General features: G+C 41.6%; 1 protein-coding gene across 5 annotated transcripts in view; it reads left to right on the forward strand.

Moving 5' to 3' along the window:
- LOC311437179 (uncharacterized protein C14orf132) overlaps positions 1-17,695 on the forward strand; it is a 46,161-nt gene that overhangs the window by 10,735 nt on the left and 17,731 nt on the right. For 4 of the 5 annotated variants that reach the window (XR_014693342.1, XR_014693343.1, XR_014693344.1 and 1 more), the window contains exon 1: positions 15,343-15,396. The exons of the other annotated variant lie outside the window; for it this stretch is intronic. Coding sequence is in view for 1 of the 4 variants with exons in the window: in XM_084520112.1 (XP_084376238.1) it covers positions 15,352-15,396 (45 nt within the window). In the remaining 3 variants the exon portion in view is untranslated. Of the gene's footprint in view, positions 1-15,342; positions 15,397-17,695 lie in introns of those variants that run through there. 5 annotated transcript variants of the gene reach the window in all.

The raw sequence follows: 17,695 nt of genomic DNA on the forward strand, positions 1-17,695 counted from the left end.
AAAAAGTGAAGGGAAATGGAAGACAGACAGCAAGGGTAGTTTTGGCCAAGCTCTGATGTCTTTCTTGAGCATGCAGCATGGTATGAATTGAATTGATGCAAAGAATGCTGGCCAGCTTCTGGGAGGCTGTTTATTATTTCTGAAAGTCTTGGCTTAGGAAATGGCATCTAGTTTATAAAAAATCTTAAATTCAACTCTAGATGAGAATAAATGGATTTAGGAGATTCTCTTCTAAAATAAAAGCTTGTCTTGTCTAGCCACATTTGCTATTAGAAAACCAATTACACATTTCTACGCTTTTTTTTAGCTTTGTCTAAGCAAGATTATCATTTAATCCATACAAATAGATTTAATAACTTTTTCTTATTTGTTCTTGTTAAAGGAGAAAATATTCCATACCTTATATACCACTATGGAGGATTCACCTGGACTTCACCACATCCATGATATATTTTAATCTTTTTTTCCCCTCAGACTTTGTAACATTTAGGGTATGAATACATTTCCATACTTATAGAGATCTCCAGAGCTGTAAAATATAAGTGATGATCAGTCATGTACCCTCATTTCAGGTGAGGTATGACTGAGAACCCTCACCTGAACACTGACCACCTGTGGCGCCTGTGCTCTGGCCTGACTGTCAGGGCAGCAGTCAGGCCAGGAGAAGAATTGCATGGAGAAGCCAGTCTTGATGAAAAATCATGTCCCCAGAGGTGACCATTTTGGTCGAGGTAGCCTGCCTATGGTGGCTTTCTCTCCAAGTCTCAAAAAGTATATATTCAGATAGCTGAAGCCTTCTTGTCCCTCCATGCTTTCATGTGTTGTCCCAGCAGTGTCCCACACTATGCCACCCTCCACTCCCTTTTCCACTCGTAAACAGGATCTGTGCAGCACAGACAACCTGGGCAGGGTCAAAATGTTGAACAAAGCTGTCCCAAATGGGGCAAAAGAAAGGCACGAAGGGTTTCTGGTGTGTTGGGTTGTGTGGATAACACCGAGAGTGACTGTGAACTGCTCGTGGCCAGGCTGAGCCACCTGGGCATGCACAGCCAGAGGTTGCAACTAAAATGTGTCCATCTACTATGGGTGACTCCAGGCTAAGCCATTATTTCAGGGTGGCTGTCCAATTGCTGTCTGCAGCAGTTACTTACCACTTACTCACTTCAACTTCTAATGTGATCTTCATTCACATGATCTTCAGAGTTTTTTGTGAGCTTCAAAGTTTTTTATAGGGGTCATGGAGAGGGAGACATTGTTCCCCAGTGATGCCACAGAGGAAGTAAGAATCTTAATGAGAACTGGTACTCATTTTGTAGCTTTCTCAAGGGGAAAGCTTAAACTGTCTGTGAGTGGCAGGAGCGAAGTAGTAATTTAATTCCTTCTTTTGCCACAGGTATACAGTCTAGTGTCCCAGAAGGTAATGCTCTGATCATCCCTGGATTTCTTCTAGGTATAGATGAAGCTTACAGCCTAGCCTTCCAATACTGGACTTATGACTATCGACTTCTGTTATTTTGTTATTAATTTAGTTATTTATTTTTAAGTATGATGTCATTTCCTTCAAAATGAATTTAGCAAGTGATCTTAGGCTTGGAAAAGAGGGCTTGTCAGACTGCACTGTTTCAGCAAAAGCCTGGCCAGCTGGCAGAATGGGGCACACTCTTCTCCAAAAATAAGCTGCATCTCCAAGTGCCAATTTTGACAGATATGTTTAAGAGTATTACAGCTCATGTATAGCTCTCTGCCTGAGGATCATACTATGCTCCTGTCAGTCCTGGTAGTCATCCCATTCCCTGCCTGTCACGCAGGAGGAACAGAGCAGTGACAGCAGAGGAGATGCTGCAGCCATCGCACCTATTTACAGCTCCTCGCTCACTGATGTGAGAATAAACAAATTTGTTATGCATGCAATTGCATGATTAGCAATTTATTTTGAAAGTCGGTCATTTGAGAAATACCAAGGGACAAATAAAATAGTTCTGTCAGCAATTTCTGTGCAGTTTGCTATATAGTGCTTGACTTCAAGGAGGTCTCCCTTTCAGTTAATTTATTAAGATAGTTCAGGTAAAGGCCACATCCTTACCTGGTGGAAGTACATATTTCTCCTCTCAGTGGATTTTTACAAAGATGGGATCTGGCTGTCCGAATGAAGATACACAGTGATTCTTGCCTACTGCTGCATTTTTATTTCCTGGTTTTATTACCAGCTCTGGAGAGAAGACTAAATACTTCACATGTAGGCAATTGGTATTTACTGTAAAAAAGCTTAGTGAAATTGTAGTTGGGTGGATGTTTAAAGAAATAACAATTAGAGATTGCTTTCATGTTTTGTTTGAAAACACTGACAAAAAATTTGAAAACATAAATGTTTTCTCTTTAATAGCCAAGAAGCAAATGCTCGAGCTCATATCTTTCAATATTGCGTCTCCAGATATGTCGGCATGAAACTGACTGCAATTGCTTATTTAGTTTCTAAATATTTATTAAAGTCAAACAGTGGCTGACCATAAACCATTTCTAATCAAAGCTGTACATCAGAAAAGTTGACAGGATTAAAATGTGTGCTCTGGTTTTGGGGCTGAAGTGAGATAGTCCCAGATAAACAGAATGCTAGCCAGCTCCTGATAACCCACACAGAGACAATATTTGGGCATGGGGATGTTGCTGTATGTCTTTCCTCTTGTTTCAGCTTTCCTCTTCCTCCTAGCTGTGGAGCAGACCACACACAAGAAACATTTTATGGCATGAACACGCTGTCTGATTTTTGGTCATCATCCCTTAGCAGCTCTGGCTCTAAGAGATGTATTCCAGCTCAGTAGCTGCTATGAAGGGCTTTTGTGAGCAGGCTGACCTGAAGTCAGTGTTCATTACTGGAACTTACTGGTCCCTTAGGATCTCAGCTATAAGTGTTCTGGAGTACGTGGGAAATGGTGTGATTATAATTTCTGCCCCCCAGTAGGTGCTAATACATGGACAGAGTTTTGGGGGGATGTGACCTTAGAGCTGCAGTGAAACTTCCTGTGCTTCTTTATTTCCCCTTGTTTTGGCAGGCTTCATCCCTGCTGCTGCTGTCACCTGTCCTGATGCAGCCTTGCACTCAACACCTGGGTGACAGCAGCATGTGACAGTGCTTGAGTGTCTTGGTCGCCATTTGATCCTCTTTTGCCCAGCCTTTGCTGTGTGATGCTGCCATTCCTTTCCTGCCTGCATCGTTAGCTAGTGCCAAAGTGTGTGTGGTGCTTTTCTCTCAGAATCACTTAGACATGTATTTATTCAATAACTTTATCATCCCGCACATGGATGCAGTACCTCCTAATGTGGTTCCACTGGTTCATAGTAGCAGAGCTCTGCATTTCCCTAGAGTCACCAAACTGTAGCTCTCAAAATGTAGCATTCTGTATGATTGGCCTTTTTTTTTTCTTTTTTTTTTTTTTTTTCCACACATTTTTTTTCCTCCTGTTTTTCTAAATAATCATAAAGCAGACTTGTTTTTACAAATCTAGGGTTGCTGGAACCAGCACTTCAAGCAGCACAGCTTCCATTCATCTTTCAAATATGCTACCATTCCTGCTGCAGGAGCATTTTTGATCTCGGTTACATTTATTTTACTGGGTCCAAATTCAACTGTGGGCTATGCTGCCCAAATCCAGCACTGGATTTTTATGGCAGGAACTGTCAGCAAAATCCTGACTCCTCCTGAGTTGGATTTTATTTTTTATTTTTTTAAATCTATTTCACAGAAGTCACTAAATAGCCTCCAAATCTGTTCTTTGGAAAATGTGATAAAGTTGCAAGGAGACAGGTTGATGGGAACAATTGCTGTTACAGGCTGGAGGCAAAACAGAGGTAAGGCCATATGTGCATTCACATCACGTAAACCAAATGCCTACCAGTGTGGGTCTGTGCACACTCTCCTTGCTGCCTGGGAAAGCCCAGAAGCGACAAGATGTCTTCTGACCTTATTGCTGTTTAAGGACAGGATTAGCCCTGGCCTTATTGCCAACATGCGGAAGCAGACGGCTCCACGTTTGCATGTCACAGGCAGAGCAGTGGCCCTTGAGTGCTAAGGAACATGTGGGGAAGGAGGAGTGGGTGGAGGTTGCAACTGCTCTCCATCTGCTGCTGCCCACCAGCATGGCTGTTCGCGTCTTTCAGAGCAAAAGTACCTTTATCCATAAAACAGAAGGGAAACCCTGGAGAAGGAGTGTTTCCCATACACCTGCTCCCTCATGTTGCTCCAGGGACTTCTCAGGTCCACATCTCTGCATGTGCAAATTGAGCACTCTGTGCTTAGGTCAGACATAAAGCATCAGTGGGAATCACACAACCTTCATCTGGGTTAAGCACATATGGCCAAGGGAAAGCTATGCATTTATTAAAATTGTCATGTGTCTGAGACATATAGAAGGATTGGAAAAATATGTAGGAATCATGAGCAGGTGCAAGCCTGTTTGCTATATTCCAGCTGGTGTCAGGTGTGCGTTGTTGACAGTTGCTCTTCGGTTTTGAGTTTAGCCCTTCTTGCTTCCCACAAACTGTTCAGCAACTGCAGAGTCCTCAAGTGAAAGACAAATGGGCCTTATACACATCTGTGGAGAGAAAAATGCAAGCTGAGGAAAACAGCAAGTGACGTTTAGATGTAGAGCTTAGGGATATGGTTTAGTGGGGACTGCTAGCGTTAGGTCAGAGGTTGGACTCGATGATCTTGAGGTCTCTTCCAACCTAGAAATTCTGTGATTCTGTGACTGATCAACACACTCTTCCTTGTCTGGATGCAGAGCAAACTGGGAGTGTTATAAAGATGTGGAAAACTGACATAATTAACCAATGAAACAAACAGCTATTTTAGTCTTAATTTCTGGCCTTGTCTGTCTCAATTAGTTTCCTGTTTTCAAAGGAGGAGCATTTATAGCATACATGTAAGTAAACTTTTGTGCTGACCGTCTTGCTGTCCATCGCTTTGTATTTTATATCAAAATGTTATCTCCTAATCCCAGCTCTTTTACAATGACCTCTTCTGTTATCCACAGAAGTGCTGCTTCCCACATATCCCATTAATCTTGCATGTACTTTCTCACACATAGAAAAATCACTCCATTGTTTTTTCCTGAACACCTTCTGAAAATGAAAACTGTCCTTTTTTAAAGTCACCAAAATACAGGGCCATGGCTGAACTGCTGATACCCAGAGCTTTCTAGTTTTAGCTCCTTGCCATCTTTGTTCATCTCCCATTCATTCTGATGAAGAATTTTCAATTAATTATCATAGTTCCTATGAGATACTTATTAGTCTCTAGAACCAGAGTAATAAAATAAAATGCTTTCAAAACATGGATATTGGAATATTCAGCCAATTGGACACATTTTGGGAAGGAATTTCACCTTTTCACAGATGTGGAGAAAACTAGTGTAATTATTCTCATACTTGCAGCCATACATGTCTAAAAGCTGTCAGTCTGCCAGTGATCTTCCCAAAATGTGCTGCAAAATCACTGGGTGTTTATCGCCCTGGTACTGCATGTCAGGTAGCTGTACCATTTTCTTCTAAGTAATGAAGTAGGTGACACAGGAGCCTAATACTGTTCTGGGTGTATCCTGTTTTGGACAGCCCTCTTCAATGCCCTTCAAATTAGGGTTAAGGCCAAACAAATAAAGAACAGTCAATGAAAAATGAAGATTGATTACATAACTATATGGGGTAACCAGAGAACAACCCTGAAAGTGCCTAAGAGTGCTGGAGCTAGTAAATCCTGCTGGTCCTTCAGTTTTAGTACTCTCACCTCAGCAACAATCAGAAGGAGCTCTTAAGTCAGCAAAGCTGGTAGAAAGAGTAATTCCTTTGTGGATATCCTTCTTTGTGCAAACTTTGTTTCACTCAAGCAATTCAAGTTCAAACGTTTTTTTTTATCTTGGGTCTTCTCACAAGTACCCAAGTCCGCCCTGTGAGTGGGAAATAAACAGAGTGAATCCACTCTGAACTATCTGCACAATCAACCTCCTTTCCCTCCTTTTCTTTTAGCACGGCTCTTTTGCTTTTTCACCTCAGTTTAAAAAAAATAAATAAATAAAACTCATGCTGCAGCTTATGTGTGTGTTTTCATATCTGAATTTCAAAAACATTAGTTTAGATGCAGCGTTTATGCATCAGTTCATCACTCTACTCACATAGTCCATTTCAGGTTGTTAGTCTTTGTTTATACTTTTCACCCTGTCACTTAAATTGCAGTTGTCTATATACATGTACGTCAAGGTGGGACAAATATTGTACTCTTTCCAGGACTTCTCAAGTCACAGTTGTTATAGCTTTTCTGCCTCTTTTCACTCTGCTCTATCTTTTAAAACAAGTTGTCTAAGTGAACAGCAAGCTCACATTAACCACTGGGAGTTCATAGTTGGCCAAGTGAAAGCTGGGTTTATCTAGCTCATGTTTTCAACAAAGGTGTCAATCCCGAGGACAGAAACTGAATGTCTGTGCTGACTCCCGCATAGGTAGGATATAAATGAGGGTATCTCAGAAGAGATGGTTATGGCTTTGAACTAATGTCAACATCTCCGTCTTAGATGTCAGACATTTTGGGAATGTTTTAGGTCCAGTCTTGCTCTGGTCTTGATTCACTTATTTTCACTGTCTCTGTGACTAAAAGCTGGAGGTTTAATTCTTCTGAAATCATTATGCAAATTAACAGCTAGTTTTTTATTCAAATTATGTTTACCCTTGCTTGTAGCTTCTTTTCCTTCGTGCCCTTTTCACTTGATAGACTAAGATGGCCAACAGATGTAAAGGGTATCAGTTGGAAGACACTTTCTAAAACGTGGCTTTCATGTTTATTCATTCAGAGCTCCTACTTTGACCTGACAAGTATTCTTTCCTTATATTATTACAGTGCTCTATGTTAAAATGTTTGATTTTTCACTGAGATCTGTTGTTAATAGCAACTGAAGCATTCATCTTAGTAACATGTCTCTTAATCAACAAAAGATCATGCTAACCTTTTGAGTACATCAGTATCTCCATAATTCATTCCACCAATGTCAAACTTTTCATGCACAAAATATCTCATTTGCATTTCAACAAGAAAAAAAAAAAGTGTCGTCATCTAAATCACATTAATTAGTATAGTCCTAAAAAGAAAATGAAATGTATGAGATAATAGTTTGTCTGTCAACATGTACTGGAGTCATCTTGCTCCATCTATAGATACTCAAGTGCTATTGTCAGATGCTGCAACCTTATCTTGCTTTTTCTACTGTCAAAACAGGAGAGCAACAGGGATCAGTTGTGCACTTTTCAGCCTGGGGATGCCAGGCAGGCTTTGACCAAAATTATGCACGGGTTAAGCAGTTGAGACAGAGGAAAGGCAGGAGAACAGGTACCAAGTAGAAGAATTAAAGTGTTAAGAGCAGAGCTTGATGAAGCAAATGAGGGAAAATAGAACTGTAATGGAAGCAGAGAAGGAGAGAAACAAAAAAGGATTCAAAATACGATTAAAATGCAAATAATTTTTGCTCTGTTTCCTCGGTTTGACTTCTTTACCACACCCAACCTAAATAACTTGGGCAATATTATCTATGTCCACGGGTAGTGCTTAATCATAAGGCTATTTATTCTGACAAAAATCTTTTGGGGAATGGAAGTTTTCTTTTTTGTCTAGCTTAATGCCAAGAAATGATGATGCTACAAAGAACTGACATGGGGTAATTACCTTTTGTAATCAGGACCTTTCCTCTGCAGTAGCCCAGACATGATGTTTTCTGAAGAGAACAGATATGCCCTTGTATTTAGCCTCTTGGTGAAAAGTGCTCAACATCAGCCTTTTACTGATATAAAGTAAAAAAATAAAATAAAATAAAAAATAAAAATAATCTGACAGAAGTTGTGGAATAACTTGCTGGATTTTGAGTTTGCTCAGTGTTGTGAAGCCACCAGTTAATTAGGACTGCTGAGACATAAACTATAGACAAAAATGATTAAAAAATGAACATTAGAATATCATCAGTTCATTACAGATCAAGTCAGATTTGGAGTTACAGCTGAGCTGAACACTGGTAATCCATGATTCGGAGGATTTTCTGAAGTTCATCAGCTGGTCTTGTGTTAGACATGGAGCAAATGCAGAGAACCCTGAAGCATGAATATTAAAGCAAACAAGAAGAGGCAAGAAGAAACCTAACATATGAATCAAAGGCAAAGATTAAGGTCTGCAAAGAAAATTAGTTCTGCTTTTACTTTTTCTCCTGCTTCATTGTGTAAATAATCATTTGTAACACATCTTTTTTTGTGCTGAAACAAATCCTGACTGGATGGTTTTGCTGTCTACATGGAGCAAATTCTTGCTCACAAAATATCTTGTTTGGATCATTCATAGGTCATGATCAACTGGCAGCCAAAGCTTGGTGCCAAGTAATAGGTAAGGCTGCAATGCCTGGCTATAAGCTCTTTAGAAGGAACAGGCAGCACAGAAGGGGTGGTGGTGTGGCTTTCTATATTAGAGAGTCTTTCGAGGTTGTAGAACTCGAGGCTGGGAATGACAAGGTCGAGTCCCTTTGGGTTAGGATCGGCAGGGACAACAAGGCTAGTGTCCTGGTCGGGGTCTGCTATAGACCACCGAACCAGGATGAGGAGACGGATGAGGAACTCTACAGGCAGCTGACAGAAGTTGCAAAATCGTCAGCTCTTGTACTCGTGGGGGACTTCAACTTCCCTGACATATCCTGGAAGCACAACATAGCCCTGAGAAAGCAGTCTAGGAGGTTTCTGGAGAGCGTGGAAGATAGCTTCCTGACGCAGCTGGTTAGTGAGCCTACCAGGGGTGGTGCCCCGCTAGACCTTCTCTTCACAAACAGAGAAGGACTAGTGGAGGATGTGATTGTCGGGAGCTGTCTTGGGCAGAGTGACCATGAAATGGTGGAGTTCACTATTCTTGGCGAGGCCAGGAAGGGGACCAGTAAAACCACTGTATTGGACTTTCGGAGGGCTGACTTTGAGCTGCTCAGGACACTAGTTGGTGGAGTCCCTTGGGAGGCGGTTCTGAAGGGCAGGAAGCGGTCCAGGAAGGCTGGGTGCTCTTCAAGAGGGAAATCCTAATGGCGCAGGAACGGTCTGTCCCCACGTGCCCAAAGACGAGCTGGCGGGGAAGACCAGCCTGGCTCAACAGAGAATTGTGGCTTGATCTTAGGAGAAAAAAGAGGGTTTATAATCTTTGGAAAAGTGGGCAGGCCACTAGGGAGGACTTTAAGGATGTAGCGAGGCTGTGCAGGGACAAAATTAGGAAGGCCAAAGCTCATCTGGAGCTCAATCTGGCTACTGCCGTTAAAGATAACAAAAAACGTTTCTATAAATACATCAACACAAAAAGGAGGACTAAGGAGAATCTCCATCCTTTACTGGATGCGGGGGGAAACTTAGTTACAAGAGATGAGGAAAAGGCGGAGGTGCTCAATGCCTTCTTTGCCTCAGTCTTTAGCGGCAATACCGGTTGTTCTCTGGATACTCAGTACCCTGAGCTGGTGGAAGGGGATGGGGAGCAGGATGCGGCCCTCACTATCCATGAAGAACTGGTTGGTGACCTGCTACGGCACTTGGATGTGCACAAGTCGATGGGGCCGGATGTGATCCACCCAAGGGTACTGAGAGAACTGGCAGAGGAGCTGGCCAAGCCACTATCCATCATTTATCAGCAGTCCTGACGATCGGGGGAGGTTCCAGTTGACTGGCAGCTAGCAAACGTGACGCCTATCTACAAGAAGGGCCGGAGGGCAGACCCGGGAAACTACAGGCCTGTCAGTTTGACCTCAGTACCAGGGAAACTCATGGAGCAGATCCTCCTGAGAGTCATCACGCAGCACTTGCAGGGCAAGCAGGCGATCAGGCCCAGTCAGCATGGGTTTATGAAAGGCAGATCCTGCTTGACGAACCTGATCTCCTTCTATGACAAAGTGACGCGCTGGGTGGACGAGGGAAAGGCTGTGGATGTGGTCTACCTTGACTTCAGCAAGGCTTTTGACACCGTCTCCCACAGCATTCTCCTCAAGAAACTGGCTGCTCTTGGCTTGGACTGGCGCACGCTTCGTTGGGTTAGAAACTGGCTGGATAGCCGGGCCCAAAGAGTCGTGGTGAATGGAGCCAAGTCCAGTTGGAGGCCAGTCACTAGTGGTATCCCCCAGGGCTCGGTGCTGGGGCCGGTCCTCTTTAATATCTTCATCAATGATCTGGATGAGGGCATCGAGTGCACCCTCAGTAAGTTTGCAGATGACACCAAGTTAGGTGCGTGTGTTGATCTGCTTGAGGGTAGGAAAGCTCTGCAGGAGGATCTGGATAGGCTGGACCGATGGGCTGAGGTCAACTGCATGAAGTTCAACAAGGCCAAGTGCCGGGTCCTGCACCTGGGGCGCAATAACCCCAAGCAGAGCTACAGGCTGGGAGAGGAATGGTTGGAGAGCTGCCAGGCAGAGAAGGACCTGGGAGTGTGTCCTGGTTTCAGTTAGAACAGAATTAATTTTCTTCCTAGTAGCTGGTGGAATGCTGTGTTTTGGCTTAGGATGAGAAGAGTGCTGATAATACCCCGATGTTTTGATTGTTGCAGAGCAGTGCTTATACCAAGCCAAGGACATCTCAGCCTTTCGCTCTGTCCTGCCAACAGGCAGGCTGGGGGTGCAGTAAGAGCTGGGAGGGGACAGACCCAGGACAGGTGACCCAAACTAGCCAAAGGGGTATTCCATACCATCTGACGTCATGCTAAACAATATATAGGGGTGGCTAGCGGGGGGAAGGGGGCCGGACTGCTCGGGGTTAGGCTGGGCATCGGTCAGCGGGTGGTGAGCAATTGCATTGTGCATCACTTGTTTGTACATATTATTATTATTTTCCTATTATCTCCATTGTATTATTATTATTATTATTGTTATTATTATTTTGTTATTATTATTTTCCTGTCTTATTAAACTGTCTTTATCTCAACTCATGGGCTTCACTTTCCATTTCTCTCCCCCATCCCAGAGAGGGAGGGGGGAGGGTGAGCGAACGGCTGCGTGGTATTTAGCTGCCAGCCGGGTTAAACCACGACAGAGTGATGGTGGATAGTCGGCTGAATATGAGCCAGCAGTGTGCTCAGGTGGCCAAGAAGGCCAACAGCATCCTGGCTTGTATCAGAAACAGTGTGACCAGCAGGGCTAGGGAGGTGATCGTCCCCCTGTACTCAGCTCTGGTGAGGCCGCACCTCGAGTACTGTGTTCAGTTTTGGGCCCCTCGCTACAAGAAGGACATCGAGGTGCTTGAGCGGGTGCAGAGAAGGGCGACGAAGCTGGTGAGGGGCCTGGAGAACAAGTCCTACGAGGAGCAGCTGAGGGAGCTGGGCTTGTTCAGCCTGGAGAAGAGGAGGCTCAGGGGCGACCTTATTGCTCTTTATAGGTACCTCAAGGGAGGCTGTAGCTAGGTGGGGGTTGGCCTGTTCTCCCACGTGCCTGGTGACAGGACGAGGGGGAATGGGCTTAAGTTGAGCCAGGGGGAGTTTTAGGTTAGATGTTAGGAAGAACTTCTTCACTGAAAGGGTTGTGAGGCACTGGAACAGGCTGCCCAGGGAAGTGGTGGAGTCACCATCCCTGGAAGTCTTTAAAAGATGTTTAGATGTAGAGCTTAGGGATATGGTTTAGTGGGGACTGCTAGCGTTAGGTCAGAGGTTGGACTCGATGATCTTGAGGTCTCTTCCAACCTAGAAATTCTGTGATTCTGTGATTTTCTTGGCACAAGATGCACTGTACTCTTCATTGAAAGATGCCAATTCAGTCTGAAGGCAGACATGACCCAATGATATTTTCTAAGCAATGAGTCATACACTTTCATGGTTTCTAGAAAGTTTTTATTTTTATTCATGAGGTTAGAAAGACTGGAATGAGTTGTTAATGATCCTTCTTTTTTTTTTTTTTTTTTTTTTTCCTTACAGTACAACTGTAGATAGCTTGAAACAGAGGGGATGAATAATAATCAGATTTATGGGGAATGTGGTTATCTATGGATAGCTGTACTGTTGGTATTTTCCAAGCTGGGCATTTTTCCTTTGTGGAAACACAAGTGGTGCTTGCACAGCAGGAAATGGAAGAAGAGAAGTTAACCCTTCTCCTATGACTTTGGCAGGCTATTGAACAAACCCATCTTCTTTATGTGCTAGCCCCATCTATTTTTGGGGCTAGAACATAAAATCCAGGCTCTGATTTGACCTTGGGGATGGTGGCACTGGTTTTGTAACTGTGCTAAGAGTAATTTGTTGCCTGGTGGGAAGAAAAATGCCGCTGTGATCAGAGCTGCAACATAAAGCCTGACATCCATACTTTTGTTATTTGATGAACATGTTTAACATCAGTGGTCACCTTTATGTGCATGTGGGTGTTGAGGCATTACTCCCTCTTTTAATGCTGAGGTTTTGTCAGTCCCCAGAAGTGAAGGAGAGAGAAGATTTTTTTTTTTAATATTTCCTTTTTTTTTTCCATATTTGAGTGATAAGAACAAAAAAACACTCTTGGTATAATTGGTTGAAACAAGGCTCATGAAAGTAGTGCTGCATAATTCAGTCTCATATTGCTTCCAGACTCCAGCTCCATTTTGATGTGTTTTCATCTGAGATGATAAGATCCCAATTTGGATCTTACAAACATGGCCTTGTACTAGGGAATGAGTATTTATTTCACATCTCATTCTTTCTAGATCTTGCAGGAAAAAAAAAAAAAAAAAAAAAAAATAGTTGAAGTTACTAAGGCCCATTATATAAAACCTTATGGGGTTTGTTCCTGAAGTAATTAAACTTCACTTTCTTTGGAGTGGTCTTACTCTGGGCCAATGCAAAGCACGCACACAACAGATTGTCTTCTCCTGCATTTATTTATAATGTACCTCTTCCTCATGCCCCCTTGCATATCTTTGCCTCTGCTCATGTCACTACCTCCTGTTATCTTTACATGTGATGATCTGGAAAAGTAGGCCAGGAAGTGTAGAGGAGGACCACACTATGACAGCCCAAGCCACAGTCAGGAAGGCCATTGTTTTTACATGCAGAAGCTATAACAGGTACCAGCATAATCTGATGACTATTCCTCTCCCTGTTAGAATTACTGAAACTGCATGGCATGATCTGGTTCTCTTATCATCACTGCAGTATCTAAACATCCCTGTTGGACTAAGCAGGGTGTTGGACTTTGCGAATATTCTTTAGCTGTGTCTTGTCAGTTTTGCCTGCAAGTGTATAAACCCTGCAGCCCTCTGAAATTGATGACATGATTGTGTATGACAGTCATTAGTGGGTGAAACAGAAATCTGTCTGCGAGCATCTGCTTTGAGAGAGCCAAATATAATTAAAGTTTAACCATGCTGCATTTGCTCTTTTATTTACTTTACTGGGACCCAGTCCTTCTTAGGGATTGCAGCCACATTTCATGTAATCCTTCTGAGGAGGTTTGACTTGCAGCTTTTTTGTTTTTCATATAAGTGTGTTTTGTACCCTCTCTCTTGTGTTTCCTAGCATAAATGAGGTGAAAAAATTAGAAGGATGATTTTTATTTTATTTTTATTTTTTTTTTTTGCTTTGGGGAAATCCCCCAAACTGCTGCTATAGGGAAAAAAAATAATAGTATAAACCTAATGCAAAGAGCTTGATTTTTTCACGCTTATAGCTGGCATGGATGTGCCTTGCATGGATAAAGACTATCCAGAAGCATATGCTTGCTTATACTGTGTTAGATCTTTGTTTAAAGAACCAGTGGTAGTTGCAATTACTAATTATAGTAGTTACAGTGGCAAATAAATTATACAGTTATACTGTAGTCAAGTGTCCAGAGAAGACTGGGTCCTCAGTGTGGTAGTCTTTGTGTAAACTAAAACTAAGCAAAAATGCAATGGAGCTCAACTATTTCTCAAAAGAAACAAGCAAAACCCCAACAAACACTGAACTTTCGTGAAGAAGTGAGAACGAAAAAAGAGATAAAAGAAGGACAGTGAAATATAAGTTTCCAAAGTACTGACTCAAGCAATAGTAAGGACACAAACAATATTTTCTTGATGAGCACGAGAGGAGCCTATGAGCACCCCGTTTGTCTCAAACTATTCTTTTTCTGTTGGGTGGTTGTCTATGGCTGTTACTGTTTCTGCTTTAAACCTGGTAGAGACTTTCCACTGGCTTCTGCAAGCCCTCTGGATTATATTGCATTGGGATGTGGTTTGGAATTGGCCTGAAACCATATCATATTCATCTTTTAAATTCTGTTTGTTTGTTTGACTTGAATTCATAATAGTAATGTAGAAACAAAATAATTTAGAAAGACTTGCAAATTTCCCACACAAGCCAGTCAAATTGGTTGGTTGGTTGGTTTTGTTGCTGTTTGTGTGTATTTTACTTGCCTGCCTCTCTAGGCCACTGGTCCCTGAACTGAGCTGAAGCTTATTTTTATGTAGCTGGTGTCAAATTTTTAAGCTGGGTGGTCCTTATTGCTGTTTTTATCAGTGATAAAAAATGATGCTGTTTTAGACAGAGGACGGCTTAAATGTGATTTTATTCTGCAATTAATTCTATGTACTTGCCAATAAATAAGTAATGTCTTTCTTTATCTTAGAGGAACTTCAAGTAATGGTAAACCACAGATGAAAGAAATTATATTCTCCTTTAAGGATGCACTGCAGAGATCAATTTTGTACAGTCTTTACAGTCAGGGAGCATATCATGTGTTATTACTTCATGGTTTCCAATTTGTCTTCAGGGGAGAACTGGATCAGGAAATGAATGTGCTGAGGAAAGCACTCTGAACATCATCCATGCTTTTAAGGAGTGAGAAGAGGTCTCACAGAAAAATTGCATAAAAAGTTCTCTTTTGTACAGGGCTACCAACAAATATGTTGAAAACATTATTTTATTTGGGAATGTTTTAAACTTTCTAATTGACCTCATTTTAATTTGGGTGAACACACTAATCTGTTTATTATGGTCACATATTTGTTATCTGGGTCATATATTTGTTAATTGTTTTTATCTGTTTGAATATGCTTTTAGTGTATAATCATTCGTATTACAGAAGGACTCATGACTTTCAAGGCACTTTCAAAATGAGCACAAGCAGAATTGATTAAAAGAAATGACAATTTCATTTGAAAAATCTTTTCCTTTTCCTCTGCTATTCCTTGTATTATTAATTTATTGTTTCAGTTACCTCTGAGATGGGTCTTTGTAGATAATTTTAGGTGTATATGTGACTGCTACTTTTTATTTCAGCTCTAAAGTCTTAAATGTAGTAATGGATGTAGGAAATAAGTTTCTATCAGCACCTGACAATATAAAAGTTTTTCTTATAATTTTGCAAATGATCAGGCATTTGAATGCGAAGTGGTGGAGTCACCGTCCCTGGGGGTATTTATGGAAAGGTTGGATGTGATACTTAAAGGCATGGTTTACTGGGTAATATTGGTGGTTGAGGGACGGTTGGACCAGATGATCTTGGAGGTCTATTCCAACCTTAATAATTCTATGAATGGTCAGCAAGTGCACTCCCTCAAGATCAATGTACTTAGATTCCCCTGTTTTGCAAATGAAGAGCAATAACTGTCTTCCAAAGGGAGATCCAGATGCCCAGTTTACATTTCTAAATCTGGTTCCTTTTGGATGGGTGGTAAATTTAACAATGTTTTTAGGGAGACTGCTTCTGTGGGCATGAACCAGATGGAGTGAACCTCTGCCTGTTTTCTGCTTGTTTCTTGGGTCATCTGTTGGAATCCTTTTTCTTTGTGACTTTTCTTCCTGAGTTCTCAGTATGCCATTATGTTATGGATTTGTCCATGCAAGCCACAGAATGGTGGTATGGGATGCATAACTGTACTGGAGGTATTTTTGAACTAGAGCCCTTCGGTACATCATTTCAGAATAACAGTGACTAAAGATGAGGGAGGGATGCTTGCATTTTTACAAGTATAAGATATTTGCACTGTTGTTACTGAGGGACTCCCATGCTGCCTATTAATATTCCTATGTTGTATTTTTGACAAGTGATGCTCAAACTGAAAAAGGCTTGAGCCGCAACGCTGAAGACTTTGGCACTGATGGTCTGAGTCCCTGTGTGGGTAGGTGAATATCATTGCCTCCTTTTGCCTGGATGGTCTTTTAGCTTTTTGCATTCCAGTAGTTCAAGTTTATTGGGCTCTTGGGCTACTTTTGGCTAGATAGGTTATTTTAAAATTGCACATGTAGGTGCAAGATACCACTGCAAAAATTTGTGTGTGGTCACATACGTGCTTGCATGTGCAAGTATCAGTGTAAGGGTATGTGCCTGTACTTGATATCCCTTTAGCTATTTTTATTTATTTATTTATTTATTTATTTCAGTCATCTGAAGTTCAAATGACTCTGAGCTTCAGGTTTGAAGAAAAAAATGTATTTTTATTTTGCATGACAGGCTTTAGAAAAAAACACTGCTTGAACTTGGAGCGAGTCCATTTTCTGATTGCTTTTTGACACCTTTCACATGAAAGACTTTTCAACTGTTGCATTGCTTTGGTGGTGGTTATTTATTCTGTACCTGGGTTGTGTCAGACTCAGGGACAGTCATCAAGCTCATGGACAATAACATTTCTCTCCTGTTATGTGTGACTTAAGGTGCTTGCACTTTGAAAACATTGGTCCAAAAATCCAAAGGTGCCAGGGAAGTGCAAGCTTGTATCTCCTATAAGGCTTGAAAGGCCACCAAACCACTCCACCTCCCTGAACTGTTCCACTTCTCCAGGCTAATAGAGTTTCCATAGTTCAGACTCCACAGAAAAAGAAGAAAAAAAAAAGGCGGGGGGGGGGGGTAGGAATGCAAGTCCAATAAATTTTGTAAACTTTATTTTCTCTGTTCCCTGCTCACCATTCTATAACACAGAAATAACTTAGCAAGTTTGCAGAAGTCACTTATGGGTAGGAAAAATTAATTCGCAAGGAAAGCTGTTACATATTCATGCCTGTTAATTATCCCATGCAGCCACACCAACTGCAACAGTTCAAAGAACAAATATTGAATTGCAAATAGAAGTATGATAAATTATACATTGATTCGTGCCCATATTGTGCATATGTATATAAGCAGTCACTAAGGAGTGCCATTTTTGCATACACATATACAGACTTACACTTATCTAGAGAAAAGGAATCAATGTATAATTTATTATATTTTTCTGTAATGTACTTTGAACTGTTTGAACAGTTTTAAACATAACACAGATGACTTGGCTGTTCTATTTTGTTTGGCATGATAAAGATGTCATCAACTTATGTCTAGCTCAGCCACACTTAATCATCCCTTGATAGTCTTTGTACATGAGCAAAACCTAAGTTGTGAGAATCTGGATTTGTGAAAACATATGGAATATTTGGCTCTGAGGAAGGCTGTTCACACACTTTGATGAAGGCTTCTGCCCCTCAAAAGAGCCAGTAAGTGTCCCATATGGGTGCCTCTCTTCTACTTGAAAGCAAAGTGATTGAAGCTTATTTTAAGTCTTTTGTAAAATGTGTTTAAACCAAGCCTGTTGACTTTGCACCAAAGTGAATGAAAAACACATTAGATCTTTTCCTTGGGGTCTGCTGTGGGAACAGTAAATCCCAGAAGATGGTTGAAATGGTTGCCTGATGGCACTTGCACGGTTCTTAAGCACTCAGGCCTTGCAAGTGATTAAACTTTTAGCCTCTTCGTGA

Source organism: Aythya ferina (genome assembly GCF_964211825.1).
Source record: "Aythya ferina genome assembly, chromosome: 5".
Classification (NCBI taxonomy): Eukaryota; Metazoa; Chordata; class Aves; order Anseriformes; family Anatidae; genus Aythya; species Aythya ferina.